Source organism: Suillus fuscotomentosus (genome assembly GCF_016647785.1).
Source record: "Suillus fuscotomentosus strain FC203 chromosome Unknown F5891scaffold_13, whole genome shotgun sequence".
Taxonomy (NCBI): Eukaryota; Fungi; Basidiomycota; class Agaricomycetes; order Boletales; family Suillaceae; genus Suillus; species Suillus fuscotomentosus.
In genome coordinates this window covers 714,503-729,025 of record NW_024539525.1, presented here as the reverse complement: position 1 = coordinate 729,025, position 14,523 = coordinate 714,503, and the positions used below count along the sequence as shown (strand labels likewise).

Genomic DNA, 14,523 nt, shown 5'->3' with positions numbered 1-14,523 from the left:
GTGATTAATAATACATGTCACGCGATATCCGAGTCTGAGTTTGAGTCCAAGTCGAAATCGGAGAGCTCATTCCTGCGCTGTTGAGACGTCCCACAAATGACCATATGGTCTTTCCACCCGTCCAAGTCAGCTTTCTCCTCATCAGTGAGATCATCCATGCCCGAACAGATCATTTCGAAGGTAAAAGCATCTGCGTCTGGGGACGACTTAGGTGCAGTGAGTATCAGGTGTGCTTGTTCCGCCAGCACACGTTTTGTTATTGCGCCGGCCAGTCCCATTGCGAAGTGCAGCTGTCTGCGTGGCGAGACGAGCAAAACGTCGAGTTGAAAGCGCATATTCCATACCATTCGCGTGACAAGGTGAAGAATGAAGTGATTTTTGAACTTCGAGTGAATTGTCAGCGTCCCGTCCTGTTGACAACTCAACATGTGATTGGTGATTGAAAGTGCAATGAAGACCATACCACATTAAATGAGTAATCGTGCATGAACACGTTGTTTCGAATGAGGTGTCTCACACGATCCATGCGGAAGGTCTCGGGGGAGATTGGACTGCCCTGCGGAGGGAAAAGTCCATAGGCCATTACGACGCCTTCTCGAGTGAGGGTCGTAACCGCCGTGCGCATGACAATTACCGCTCGCCAGATTGTTGCAAGGTCCTTGGTTTGATTCTCCCAGCGCGGTATTCCTGTTGGTCTGTTAGTTAGAAAAGTATTGAAAAAATTAACATACCATTAAGCCCTGGAATCTTGGGTGTCGCCTTTCGAATGATAGACTTGATAATACGTTTCTTGTCGGCCGTAGACGAGGCCATCGCGTCCTTTGTGAGGGCGATGCCCACGACAAGTTCTTTGGAGCGTTTGAAGATTTGATCACGGATGGGTCCTGTAACCTGGAAATAATGGTTGTCGCCCGAGGCTCCTGCATGGCTCGGAGTTGCGTGCATTGTTGCAGTGACATCAGCCTGTGTTGTTGCAGGAACAACAGGGCTCTCGTGAGTAAATTGTGGTGTTCCAGGTAATTGTCGAGTACGTCGTCGTCTGTTGGACGATCGCGCGGGTCCCGTTGTCTATAATAGAGTTTGAGAGAAATAAACAAAATATACTTGAAACTTACGTGTATAACTTGTGAGCGCGGTATCTCACCCGTTGCGATGGGGACAAGAGCATCTCGAGGCTCCAATGGTTCCTCTTCATTGTGGTCGAATAGTTGAGGAATTTGTATGTGGTGTGGGTTAGGTGCTTGCATGTTGTCGAAATCGGAAAGATGCTCGAGACGCCTGGGACTGTATGAGCCTGTGAAAACGATCAGTGACGATGTCTCATCGATGATCAAATGACTTACCATCAAACGATCTATAACTCTCATAATCGAACACCGGCGGCTCATACGGTGGAATGTCGTTATTGGGGTTTGATTGATAGGCAGGGTCAGTTCTAGGTACTGAATCGTTGTACATGTTATAATCGGGGTTAGGGAATGTGTAATCCATGTCAGTGCCCGATGATGGATGAGTGTGAGCGCTTGATGATGGATGAGTGTGAGCGCTTGATAACGGATTAGTATGAGCGCTCGATGACTCAGCGGGAGCGCTTAAAGATGCATCAGCCTGAGGGCGAGTACTTGATGATGCAACGTGAGCGCCTGACGGACCCGTGTGAGTGTCGTAGGTGTGAGCAGGGTGGAACGACGGCACATAACCACTGGGAGCATGTGCACTGAAGGAATTGTAGTTGTCGTAACGAGTGCTAGTAGGTGCATAAATCAGTAGTAGCTGTCAAGACAGAAAAGTACGCACCTTGAGCTGAACCCGTCGTGTGGATTGAAAACGTTTGCCATTGGTTCATGGGGTTGTTCGTCGCTGAGACACATCTGAGTGTCCGCTGGGACGTGTGAGGGATTCAGACCAGACCCGCGAGTGGGTTTTGGTATCGTTGTTTTACCTTTAGCACGTTTTACAGGCATACGCAGGGAGGACTCCAGTAGTAAGGGCGCAATAAGGGCGCAGGGTACAGGTAAATATCCGCATAGCATTCTACTACAAACCATACTTAAACAAGATGTGTCAATCAGAAGACGCTGAAGAAGGGTAAGATGAAGGGGTACGATGTAAAAGTAAAGCATGCAAGTGACAAACCAATACAATCTGGGGGGTCGCCATCATAATTAAACAGTAACACGAGCAGCGTGTAATATTACATGTTCTCTTATCGATTGATCAGTGTCGTACATTGAAATACAATAATCTGTTTCACATACCGCGATTGGAAGGGCATGCAGCTGAATAGCCACCGATCAAGTTCACATGGTGGTACTACTAGTCACATCATCAGGCGCTTCACCAGCCCCCACCGGTGCCCCAAGACACTCTTCTTCGGAATCCAGGTCCGAAGAATCGTCTAGAACAATATCATCATCGTCATGAATCTCAAGACTGGGGAACCGGGATTGCGAGTCCGCAGGTCCGGATTGTAAGAATGCGTCTTTGGTTCGTGAACCTAAGATCTTTGAGATCTGTTCAGCTTGGGCTGAGGTAACACGAAGGATTTCGCATTCATCTTCATAGATGGCTTGAAGGTAATCTCTATCATCGTCAACTTCTGTGCGGTCACGCTCAGAAAAAATCCTCCTAAAGTTCTGCAACTCCTCGTCTGCAAATCCAAGTCGTTCTTCATTCTCGCTATGCAGGGCATCAAGGAATGCAGTGAAGCGCTCTGATTCTTCAATTTCCCACGCAGTCACCACAAGGCGTTGGCGTGCCGTCTCGCGAGCAGCAAGCTTGGCTTTATAGCCTTTGTACAAGGTTGAAGAACGCAGTTGTGCAAGGCCATTTTCCAAGTATCCGATATGCTTTGTCAATATAAAAATCAGTCCCTGTAATCCAGTAGAAAAAATATATTGTACCTGAAGAAATGTTTCCAATGATACATATGGCTTGCGCTCTTGCCCCATGACACGAGCTGCATAACGAACCTCTATTGGAGCTGGATATACGGGATATGGATGCTGCTTCCTCATCATTCTGTTGTGTATGAACTGCCGTCGTGCAGCACATCGAGGGTTCGGAGATTTAGACGGATCAAAAAATATGCTATCCGTCTCCTTAGCCGAAATCCCAAGTGTCTTTTCTGGCCTTGTGCTTAGTGGGGAAGTGCACAAGTCAGAATTCATAGTGTTGGGAGAGCTCCCTGACTTGGAGCTAGAATAAAAAAGAGATGTTTCAGGAGTGGTGGCGCGTCCACTGGATAGAGGAGAAGATGTGGGGCTGTTTAACGGACTTGGTGGGCCAGGCGAACTGCTAGGGGGAGGAGGAGATGAGACTCGGGGGGGACTACTGGGCTGAGAACGAGATGGAGAAGACATCTGTAAGCACTTTGAACTTGACAATGGAAGAAACCTACTGATATATAGAAGAAACCTGCTAATAGTATAAGCTGTTATCAGTACAATACCCTGTGAATGCACAGTCTGCGGAGTCTCAAAGACGTTACTGCCAGCAAGCGTCAGCAAAGCTCACAAGGAAAGGCCTAGTCAAGACTTGGCAGTCCGGTTAACTATCTGATGCAAGTATCTTTTTATCACTTTATTATTACATAGACTAACATATACCAGGCTGTGTCCCAACTGCAGTGAGGAGTTCCTTTCCATCGAGGCAGTCATTCTGCATCTTGATTCTCCGTCTACCTGTTGGCCACATGAATCACATCCACATCAATTTCCAATTCCACCTGCATTGCGAGGTTCTCATTCATCGACATCCTCCACTACTGGACATCATCATCCTCGATCTGGGTATGTCTTTGGTGTCGGCAAAAACTTATTCGACAGGTTGCAAGAGGATCAATATGATTATCGGAGGAAAATGAATACATATTACCCTTTTCATGATGAAGGGGAGTGGGAATTGGCGAGGTTTCTAGTTGAAAACCTGACTCAGACTCAGATCGACAAATTTTTGAAGCTGAAATGGGTAGGAGACTTGGAGCCCTATTTGACAGGTCTAACTCTATGTTTACAGTTTCACACCCGCCCAAGACCATCTTTCACCTCAAAAGATCAACTTCTCGACTGGATTGACGCACTCCCCTCTTTTGTGCCTTGGAAAGTCTCGACCATGGAGTTTACAGGCTACAAGACAACCTATCCTTTGCAACTCATCTGGCGTGATGCTCTCGAAGTTGTCAAACAGCTCTTTGGCGATCCCGTTTTCGCCAATCACATTACTTTTCAGCCACATGTTGTCGACATTGGGGGTCAGCGTGAATATGGGGATTATATGAGCGCCAATATGGCATGGAAAATTCAGGTCAGTTTTATCCGTCAGTCTACTATTCAAAGATTGATGCCATGTTCCTAGGACCATCTCCCAGTAGGTGCTACACAAGTACCGATCATCCTGGGATCAGATAAAACACCTGTGACACGCACTACTGGAGGGCTTGAGATGCACCCACTCTTCATTACGATTGGCAACCTCGATTCAGAAGTTCGCTCCAAGGCTACACTACGAGCTTGGCGGTGTATTGCTTACATGCCCATCGCCAAGTTTCGTGTGCATCCTGATTATCAGAGCATTCTGCAAGCACGGCTGTGGCATAAATGTGTCGATCTTGTCTGCGCCAATCTCAAGATTGCAGCAAAAAATGGTTGTTTTATGCCCGATCCTTCCCGATACATTCGTTACGTCTTTACACCTCTCATCGCTCACGTATGTGACCTCCCAGAGGCTACCATGATCGCTACTGTCAGTAAAAACGCATCTCCCATAACTATGGCGACACAGGCAAATTTTGGTGATGGAGTCCTCTACCCTCCTCGTACTGGGCAACACACGCTGCGACTCATCTATGAGATCTCCCAGGAGGCTGATCCTTGGGATCTCGATAAATTCCAGAAGGCAGCAAAAGCAGTCCATCTGTCAGGAGTTCACATGCCGTATTGGCGCGATTGGATGTTCGCATGCCCGTCTGTCTTTCTCACTGGTGAAGTTTTACATACCTGCATCAAGTTTTTTGCAGATCATCCGCTCAATTGGATCAAGGAGACAGTAGGGAAACCTGAGCTCGATGCTCGCTTCATGGTTCAGCATAAGCGGGTGGGAACACGTCACTTCACCAAAGGTGTCACCCATGTCAACCAAATGACAGGACGGGAGCACCGAGATATCCAACGCACCATTGTCGCTTCAATTGCAGGTGTTGCTCCACCCAGATTCATTCGTGCCATTCGCGCCCTTGTGGAGTTCATCTATCTTTCGCAGAATCCAGTTCATTCTCCTGATTCCCTACAGTCGATGGCGCAAGCACTTTCAGATTTTCACGTGTTCAAGGATGCTATTGTCGATGCTGAGGCAAGGAGGGGAAAGAAAGGTGTTAAAGAAGATTTCTTTATCCCGAAACTCGAGCTATTGCAAAGCTTTGGAGGCACAGTCGAGAGACTGGGCACTTTGATGCAGTTTTCGGCTGATATGACAGAGCGCTTACTCATTACACACTGCAAGCATCTCTTTGGGCGCACAAACCGGCGATCCACTGATTTTACAGAGCAGTGCGTACGGATCCTCAACCGCCAAGAGTCAATGGAATTATTCAACTTGTATGCGTTATTCTATTCTCGTGGCGCGTCACTCGTCAATGCCATATGTATGGAAGATGAGGAAGTGACAACCGTTAATCCAGCACTTTCCTGGGTTTCTCGTGTTCTCCCTGATGAAGCACATTCCATTCATGGACCTCGGCCAGTTCGGAATCATTTTCTTAAGGGCATTCTTTCTGGAGATGCTCACACTGCCTTCCATCTGACTTTGACACCAGATTTCAAGGCTCTGACACCCATTGCTATTGAAACCAAATATTCACTTGTTAATTTCAATCGTGCGCTCTCTCAGTTTATCAATCAGCTATCCCTCCTCACTGGCGAGCATACCCGCTGGGACCACAAATACGGACGCTTTTGCGCGTGGAACAAATTTCGACTACAGCTTCACTCTGCTTTCCAGCCACGAGTCATCATGCCAAGCAGAGTGATACAAGCGTACCCACCGAGTGATGCATTCCCCCTTGGAAACTGTGACGCTGTCCTAATCAATGTCATGGATGATGATGGCCAAAGTAGTAAGTTTATTCTTGCAGTCGTGTTTCAGATCTAATTCAAGATGTTTTTCAGCCAGTCGTGTTGCACAAGTCCGACTTATTTTTCAGCCGAAGATTCCAGGGACTTCTGACTTGGTGTTGCCAACGTTCCTCTCCGGTCCACTCCTCTACGTCCAATTCTTTCACTTCGTCGCTAATCCCAGTGACCGTCCTGAACTTGCAATGTGGACAGTAGAGCGCACATACACGATGGACCAACATGGCAGACGTTGTAGGTGTGGTGGCGTGATATCATTGACGGATGTAACACATGCTGTCGAATTGATACCAGAATATGGTAACAAGGTAGACGCAAAGATTTCTTCGGCCACTTGTTTGGAGAGCTATGACCGGTTTTTTCTTAACAGTTTCGCAGATAAGGAGAGCTATCATACATTCAGCACGGAGTTCGCATAGACGCAGTATCAGTACCTCATACTAGTAGTAGTAGTCACAACACAGACAATGATCTCAAATACATGCACAATTGTTACAAAGTTTTACAACGGCCATCACTGCTGCCTATAAATGGCCCTAGTCTAGGGTTCCAAATAGTAATCTCAATATAATATCGTTATTTCCAACCCATTTTACCCACTTAACGCTACCGCAATATTCGATTTACATTTTACTACGGATAAGTTTGTTCCACCAATCGCGTTGCTCCATCACCAGCGCCGTAAGCTCACCGTAAGCATCAAACTTCTTTCTGACAAGCGAAATTTCAAGGTCTTTTGCTGATGTAGCTGAAATTCTATCACCGTGACACCCTGGGACCCACACATTCAAATCTACTAGCCCTCAAATGCCCCAGGTCCCACCTCAACACCAAATGTGCTCTTCGCAAACCCCCTCACGCTCCTCTCCAGTTCGTCTTCAAATCCGCCATTCGCGAGGCCCAACAACGCACGCACACGCTGCCGGATCTTCGACACCCAGAATACGATGTCGAGGCTGAACATGGCAGTGCGGAAGAGTATGTCGCGCCAGAGCTCGCGCGCATCGAGGTGAGCCCACCATGCGCGAGTAGATCGTTCATGCGTCGTGACTAGCGAGCGGGAAGCCCAATACGCGGTGATTTTGATGCGGTTGACTGGAGAACCGAGCGACTGATTGTTACCTTGTACGATTCTTTGAGATGAAAGTTAGCGAATGTAAATGTATGAATATGGAATCTCTGTACCGCATATTTCGTCCTAAGAAAATCAGCTCCTTGGGCATCTTATCGGTATCCACAAGGAATCGTTTCAGTCGTTCTTTCATCCGTACACTCTGCTCATACGCATTAAGCTCCTTGCCGGGATCCCCATTAGCACTGTCTGCAGGCGAACTCGACCCGTTAGCCCGATCAATTTTCACAGGCCGCATCAGGACAGCACTCGCAAACAGCCCCGCTTCGCCGACACCCCAGCTTTCGGTGACGTTTCTTATTGTGTCCCAATTCGAAGTGAGCAGTGCACGCCAGAGAGAGGCGTACTGGCGCTTGACGGTGGGGCGTATAGTGACATACAAGCCATGGTCTAGTAGTACTAGCTGAGGATCGCGAAGCACAGGTTTCGATGACAATTTAGATGATGACGAAGAGCCTGGGCGGGTACGAATAATGATGTTCCCTGGATGCGGGTCGCAATGGACAAAGCCCCAGTCGAACATCTGTGCACTGAAAAGTTCAACCTGCACGAATAGGAGGTATATCAGTCATAAGTCTACAGAAAGGCGAGAAAATACGAACCATTGTATGCATTATTGCGTGCATCCCGCCCCGTAATTTAACATGATGCATGCTCTCAGGAATGCCATTTTTCTTCTCATCATGTACTATATCCGCAAACATTCCCCCGCCTGTTTCAGGTAGTTTCTCACCGACAACTCGACCCAGTGCCTCCCGATCGCTTAGTCGCACACCATCGATCCACTCCGCTGTTAGCACACGCTTGGTTGAGTACTCGGGGTAAACCTTTGGAATGTGAACTTTGCCAGCTAGTCGAGGTTCGGATGCGACGAGAGTTGCAGTCCGTTGTGCGTTAGAGGCCTCGGAAATGAAATCGAGTTCAGCACGAAGGTGAGAGGAAATGAAGTCTACTGACGCGTCAGTTCTGTATTTAAGTGTTGTAGAAGGCAGACGCACCGACAGCAAAATAAACAGGTAGGTCAAACACCCACTTCTCGAATGCCCACATCACAGCTCTAAATGCCATGAGATCGTAACTGGTCTGGCGCCCTACATCTGGCTTCTGTACTTTCACCGCGACCCAGTCGCCATCCCATGTGCGTGCTTTGTGGACCTGTGCTACGGAGGCACTGGCAACGGCTTGTTCGTCAAAGTAAGCAAACAGCTCTTGAGGGGACTTATTAAATTCGCGTTGGAATACGCGAGCAATGGTAGGATAAGGTATTTGTGGAGCATCATCGAAGAGGCGGGCGAATTTTTGCTGAAATGGTGCGGGCATGAGCGCAGCATTCGCGCCTATTGCTTGACCTGGATCGAATGAAATATAATGAAAGGTGGAAAGAGTGAACAGAATGACGTACCAATTTTTATGTATAGTCCGCCATTGCTAGTGAAAAGGTTATACATTCGATCTGCGACGCGCTGGTGGATGGCGGGTATACGGTCTGCATGCTCTGGCGTGAAGTTAAGCTTGTAGTCTGCTGATATGAGTGCACACTATTTGTCGTCAGTCATAATTTGAAAGCGCTAATGATGATCAGGCTTACAGTCCATAGTGTGCGAAGATTACGGGTTACGGCGGACGCATTGAGTTCAGTATCTGCAAGGTAAGCTGCACCGAGACCGAAGGTAGTGTATACTGTTCGTTTGACCAGCCGGGAGCGAGAAAAGGGGGGAAGCATTGAAACTTGAAGAGCGGGTGCATCATCACTTACACGGTATCCAAGACTTTTCACCAAGCTATGCCGAGTTGATCCCGTGACGTGGCCCACTAGGTAACCGGTAGTATTACCATCTAGTTAATTGTACTACAATACGTACGATCTCTCGCTATTTTACTTAAGTATTCTGTTTTGACAATCATTCCACTTCATGGCACGCTTATTACCGTCAGGGCGATTCATTGAGGTTAGTTTGGAAATGACTTATATCATTGAAGACATCTTGTAAGTACTCCTTGAAGGAGGCACATAGCATATGATACATATGCGCAATTGCAGTGTTTTCGCCACTCCCGTTCTACTCACCACCTTTCAAGGTCTTCTCCCCCGTAATATCCCACTTGCCGAACAGAAGACTGTGCGTATTTGAATTAATAACTGCATCCACAAATACCCCCAATAAACTTACTCAAACGCGGCCATGATGGTCCACTTCCGGTTGTCCGCTTCTGGGAAAACAAGAGATCGAGAGCTATAAAACACCTAAAGCACGAGTCATATATCGAACCAATCTCGAAATGAAAATTCAATCGGGAACCAACCTCATCGTCTACTTCATCCTGCTTTCGTGGGAGGCAGTGGAGGAACTTCCAGTCTGGATTTGCACCACCTTCGCGACAGAGACTTTCTGTAATCTGATAGCCAGCAAAGTCCGTTAAACGCTGAGCCTTCTCAGCTTCCTGGCCCATTGAAATCCTATGACATAAGATGTATGAGATAATCACATGCCCAGGTGGGGACGGCGCGACGTACCAAGTATCGGTGACTACGACATCGGCACCTTTTACAGCTTCCCGGGGGTCGTTACTCCAGACAATGTGCTTGTCACACCCAAGCTCTACGACACGGTCCCAGACAGGCTCGGGAGGGTTGTATTGAGGTTGTGGAGGGGTTGCGACGCGAACCTTGTGACCCAGACGGGGGTAGGTCACGAGCATGTCGTGGAGGACGTTTGCAGAGTCACCGACATATGCAATCGTGAGTGGTCGCAAGGGAGGAAGAGGCTTTGTAGGAGAGGGGGCTGGTGTATCGGGCGAGAAGAGGTGAGCATGCTCATGGAGTGTCAAGAGATCTGCAAGAACTTGCGTTGGATGCCAAAAGGACGATAAAGCATTGAGCACAGGTACTGGTGAATACCTCGCAAGTTCCTGAAATAGCTAGGTTAAATATAGGAACAATAGGCGGGGGATTTTCGCACCTCGATCTCTTCGTGAGCACCGACGCGTGCGAATATACCTTCGCACATACCACCGATGACTCGTGCAGAGTCACGGGGAGATTCGTTCACGCCAAATTGGATATCAGCTGGAACCCAGGAAAAGGGCACGTCCACCCAAAAGAACTGCAGCGGTCTCTGCCGCCATACGAGTGCGCGTGCTGCGTTTTGAAAAGAGAAGAGCAATAGACTTGTTGAACAGGGACTGAGAGGGCATACGAAGATTGTTCTTTTTCTTGGTCGCCTGTTGTGGGGCCAACCAAGGTAGAGACAGATGCTTCAAGTGATGAGCATGGTTAACAAGTCGATTGATTTGAGGACCACTGAGGTCTGCGAGCGTCATAAGACGCGGAACGACAGACATCCTTTGGTTAATATCCTGTTATAATGCTTAGAACCTCCATGTCTATCCAGCTAAGTAACTAACCTGGGGAGCGTTTGAAGGTAAATTGAATTGAAATATGAAGTTGACTTAGCATAATTATCTTACATAATATCTTCGGTATTAGCCGACTTCCTTTGGCAGTTCCGCCCCTTCACGACTTCTACAACTACGACAGGCTCATCATTGTCCTCAACGGTTACAACGTTCTGCTCACCGGTGTCGACATCATACTCGTTGTTGTATACGACGAGCCCTATCTTTTAGTCCTTATTTACCGCAGTGTTGATCCGATTCCATTTCACGCGTCGTGGGAGATTAACCAAACGCGATGGAGGCAACAATGCCTGCCGATGTCAACTCAAGGTCACGCTCCCCAACTCCAGCTCCACCTGTTCAACCCGACCATTTCTTTGGTTCAGAGGGCGCATACCTCCCACCATCTCCCAACTCAGATGGGAGAACATGGCTCGAGCCCGACGATGACCCCCTAGCCCATAGAGGCATACCAGTGTTCAAACCGACCATGCAAGAATTCCAGGATTTTGAGGAATACATGAATAAAATAGAACGTTGGGGGTTGAGAAGCGGTATCGTTAAGGTAATACCTCCTAAAGAGTGGTGAGTGTCGTGAGATCCTTTGACTCTATGACACAAGCCCACATATCTACATAGGGTCGACGCACTTCCTGCAGCTAAAAAGGAATTGGGAGATGTCAAGATCAGAACCCCAATAGAACAGCACATGCTTGGTCGCGGTGGTCTGTTCCGCCAGGAGAATGTCGAGAAACGCAAAGTTATGAGCGTCAGAGAGTGGGCAGAACTCTGCGAGAAGGAAGAGTTTTGCGCACCCGGCGTCGAAGACATCGGCCTTCATGGCAGAAACGCGGCCGTAAAGACGAGGTCAAAGCGCACCAAACTGAGGGCTGCAAGCACCAAGGTTGAATCTATTGAGCCGGAGGACTCTCCTGCCCAGGTCAAGGAAGAGGATGGAGGTGACAATAATGAAAGACATGATGGAATTTCTGCCCCCCTGTCTCCGCCGACAAGTGTTGTACTTCCCCAAACTCCAGTTTCCACAACTTCTGACGACCCAGTTCATCACCCTGATCCTTCGTGCAGCGATCAACTACCAGGAGACGTGGAGATGACTGCCCATGATGATGATGAAGTTTCTGAAAAGAAGCCTATCGTGAAGAAACGCGGAGCTCAAACTCGGGAGGTAAGGGAAGCAGAGCGTGCAGCCAAGGACGCAGCGTTTCTCAAAACTTTCGAGCCGCACAAAGATTGGCTACCTCCATGCACTACTGCTGATGATTACACCGTGGAGTTTTGTCAGAAGCTCGAACGGCACTTTTGGCGGAACTGTAGCCTTGGGAAACCAGCTTGGTATGGAGCGGACACTCAAGGTTTGTATACGTTCTGTTCAAGAAGTTATATCTAAGGTTTTCATTGAACTAGGCTCTATTTTTACGGACGAGACTACAGCTTGGAACGTTGGTCATCTCCCGTCATTCCTGTCTCGGTTGCTCCCTTCGTCATCCAAAGGCCTGCCAGGCGTGAACACACCTTATCTGTACTTCGGGATGTGGCGTGCTACCTTTGCATGGCATGTTGAAGACATGGACCTCTTCAGCATCAATTACATCCATTTTGGAGCTCCCAAATTCTGGTACGCAATGCCACAAGGACGGGCCGCAGCTTTGGAATCAACCATGAAAGGTAATTTATCAATTTCATTTCTTCAGAGTCACTGATTGTTCTAGGCTACTTCCCGAAGGATATCTCGCAATGTCCTCAGTTCCTGCGGCACAAGTCCTTCCTAGCATCACCTACCCTCCTGGCACAGTCTTCATGTCGTCCCAATTTTTTGGTTCAGCGTGCACAAGAGTTTGTCATTACCTATCCTCGTGGATATCATGCCGGCTTCAACTTAGGTTTCAATTGCGCTGAAAGTGTCAATTTTGCGCTGGAGAGCTGGGTAGAGCTTGGACGCAAGGCCAAGGCATGCCAGTGCATTCCTGATAGGTCAATATCTCGTCGTATTGTCTGATCAGTGGTCTAACTTCCTTCTAGTGTAAGGATTGATGTAGATCAGCTGCTGTACGATAGAGAAACCGAGCGCTTGGACTCTCCAGCACCTGAGCCCGAAAAACGACAACCTTCATCAAAGCGTAAAGCTCTTGACGGCCCGGAGCCTCAGCCCAAACGCAAACGCCCCAAAGCCAAAGAATCATCGACCTCTATGCCGGTTGCAGGGCCATCCGCGTCAAGGGTTACCCTCAAGCTTGGCCCTCGGCCCGTGGAGGATATCTTCCCCTGCTGTTTGTGTATCTCAACGAGCAGGGATGGCTTGTTACCCGTACAGGATCCACCTATCGGTCGGCGGGAGCTTCCTGAAAGCTTATCGAGTCTCGCAACTGAGGCTTGGATGGCACATGAAGAATGTGCTAAAGTGGTACCTGAGACTTGGGTAGACGAGGTTGAGACAGAGATGACCATGGAGAAAAGGGTGTTTGGCGTGGACGCGATCGTGAGAGATCGATGGAATCTGGTATGTCCCAATACAGCGAAACACCTTCACACACGCTTAGCTGATCGCCGTGCACAGAAATGTGCTGCTTGTACAAAAGCGCGACAGAAAGCCCATGGTGCACCTATCCAGTGCACCAAAGGCAAATGCGCGAAATCTTTCCATGTTGGCTGCGCGAGAAATGGAGGGACCAGCGGCATCGTTTTCTCAATACTGCGTGAGGTCGAGAAGGAGGTGATCCTAGTATATCCAAACCCACCACCTCCTGCGTATCCTGTCTCAGCTCCTGATGGAGCCACTGCATCTTTGGATCCAGCTTTGTCTCAGTCTCAGATGCAATCAGGCGCAATACTGCCTTCTCCCGTTGAGGTAGAGCCCCAGGTGCTGAAGTCAATCAAGAAGTACGACGTACATGTTCTCTGTCTGCAGCATAATCCAGTGAGCAATTTCTTTTCGTGAGGTTTAGCAACGAGGAGTTGACAGCCACGTTTGAAGGCCGTCGCCGCCGCAAAGAGGGCTACCAAACAAGACCGTATTAAAACCGAGCTCGTTGGTCTCCCACCCATGTCGCGAATCAAAATTCGTGTTAGCTCTGGTGTCTTTGAGGTGTCTTTGGTGCGCATTATCGAGGAGACCGGGTCTGTCGAGGTTCTCTGGGACCGCGGTATCAAGCGGGAATTCAAGTGGGGAAGTGTCATCTTCGGACAGACTGAAGGACAGACTGTGGTGCAAAAGCCCTCGGAACCAGCTCCTGAGCGTGAGTCGAACTTTTTCCCACACCCCTCTTGTTGTTCACTTGTATCTTGTGATCCGTTTTGTTGCGAGTGCAGTTCCTCATCCTTCGATGCAGGTAACAGCTCATCCGTCGATATCGGCGGCTACGTCGTCGTTGTCGTCCCCGATTCCAACGCAGGCAACTAGCCCCACGACACACTATGCCCCATATTATGCTCCGCAGTCTCATCACCAGTATTACTCCACAAATGCATATGGCTCAGGAGTTTCGTCATACCATACCAGATACGAAATCCCAACACATCAACCGATGACGCAGATTCCCCATGGGTATGCCGCATTTTATTCGCAACCTGCGTATGGCCAGCCTGTCAGCGATAACAATACCGCACACCAAGGTCAGGAATGGCGCTCAACTACAATGGCAGCAGCCACACCCTGGAGGGCCGCTTGAGAATGTGCACACTTCAGATCAATAAAACTTGTCAGAAACGATAAGGTATACTTATTTTCTATTCAGAGGGGACGATTCGCTTAAGGTACATTATTAATGGTGTTTTGCTTGTATTTTGCGTGTATTCTTTGCAATTTACTGCATCAGTTTTTTTGCTCTCCCATGAAGCGTTGATAAAGCC

At 48.4% G+C, this 14,523-nt stretch overlaps 5 protein-coding genes across 5 annotated transcripts; 2 read left to right on the top strand and 3 right to left on the bottom strand.

The window, feature by feature from the left end:
• Positions 1-17: 17 nt before the first annotated feature.
• Positions 18-3,054, bottom strand: F5891DRAFT_978009 (uncharacterized protein; the record flags this gene model as incomplete). The annotated part of the gene is made up of 10 exons (XM_041376753.1): positions 18-410; positions 518-687; positions 732-1,068; positions 1,116-1,294; positions 1,344-1,442; positions 1,653-1,747; positions 1,798-2,037; positions 2,259-2,279; positions 2,305-2,791; positions 2,973-3,054. The coding sequence occupies 10 exons, from the start codon at positions 3,052-3,054 to the stop codon at positions 18-20; spliced, it is 2,103 nt and encodes a 700-aa protein (XP_041229023.1).
• A 561-nt stretch (positions 3,055-3,615) lies between these two features.
• Positions 3,616-6,547, top strand: F5891DRAFT_947309 (uncharacterized protein; the record flags this gene model as incomplete). The annotated part of the gene is made up of 4 exons (XM_041374731.1): positions 3,616-3,969; positions 4,018-4,239; positions 4,357-6,087; positions 6,131-6,547. Coding segments are annotated over 4 exons (2,724 nt in total), but the record flags the coding sequence as incomplete, so codon positions are not given.
• A 159-nt stretch (positions 6,548-6,706) lies between these two features.
• On the bottom strand, positions 6,707-8,983 carry F5891DRAFT_1142273 (ABC1 family-domain-containing protein; the record flags this gene model as incomplete). Its single annotated transcript, XM_041364923.1, has 6 exons — positions 6,707-7,261; positions 7,314-7,804; positions 7,863-8,209; positions 8,259-8,609; positions 8,663-8,798; positions 8,849-8,983. The coding sequence occupies 6 exons, from the start codon at positions 8,981-8,983 to the stop codon at positions 6,925-6,927; spliced, it is 1,797 nt and encodes a 598-aa protein (XP_041229021.1). The 3' UTR covers positions 6,707-6,924.
• Positions 8,984-9,320: 337 nt separating this feature from the next.
• On the bottom strand, positions 9,321-10,602 carry F5891DRAFT_1127271 (Aspartate/ornithine carbamoyltransferase; the record flags this gene model as incomplete). The annotated part of the gene is made up of 6 exons (XM_041364168.1): positions 9,321-9,378; positions 9,432-9,505; positions 9,565-9,718; positions 9,776-10,170; positions 10,221-10,279; positions 10,335-10,602. 6 exons carry the CDS (start codon positions 10,600-10,602, stop codon positions 9,321-9,323), a joined length of 1,008 nt encoding a protein of 335 aa, XP_041229020.1.
• A 207-nt stretch (positions 10,603-10,809) lies between these two features.
• Positions 10,810-14,504, top strand: F5891DRAFT_1212118 (JmjC-domain-containing protein). Its single transcript, XM_041369212.1, has 7 exons — positions 10,810-11,241; positions 11,296-12,029; positions 12,082-12,342; positions 12,387-12,648; positions 12,697-13,174; positions 13,232-13,591; positions 13,649-14,504. Exons 1-7 carry the CDS (start codon positions 10,952-10,954, stop codon positions 14,072-14,074), a joined length of 2,811 nt encoding a protein of 936 aa, XP_041229019.1. The 5' UTR covers positions 10,810-10,951; the 3' UTR covers positions 14,075-14,504.
• Positions 14,505-14,523: the final 19 nt, after the last annotated feature.

Coding starts and splice junctions, on each gene's coding strand:
- F5891DRAFT_1212118 (XM_041369212.1), top strand. CDS start 10,952: ATGGAGGCAACAATGCCTGCCGATGTCAACTCAAGGTCACGCTCCCCA. Junction 12,343..12,386: donor TTTGGAATCAACCATGAAAG/GTAATTTATCAA, acceptor TGATTGTTCTAG/GCTACTTCCCGAAGGATATC. Junction 13,592..13,648: donor TCTGTCTGCAGCATAATCCA/GTGAGCAATTTC, acceptor CCACGTTTGAAG/GCCGTCGCCGCCGCAAAGAG.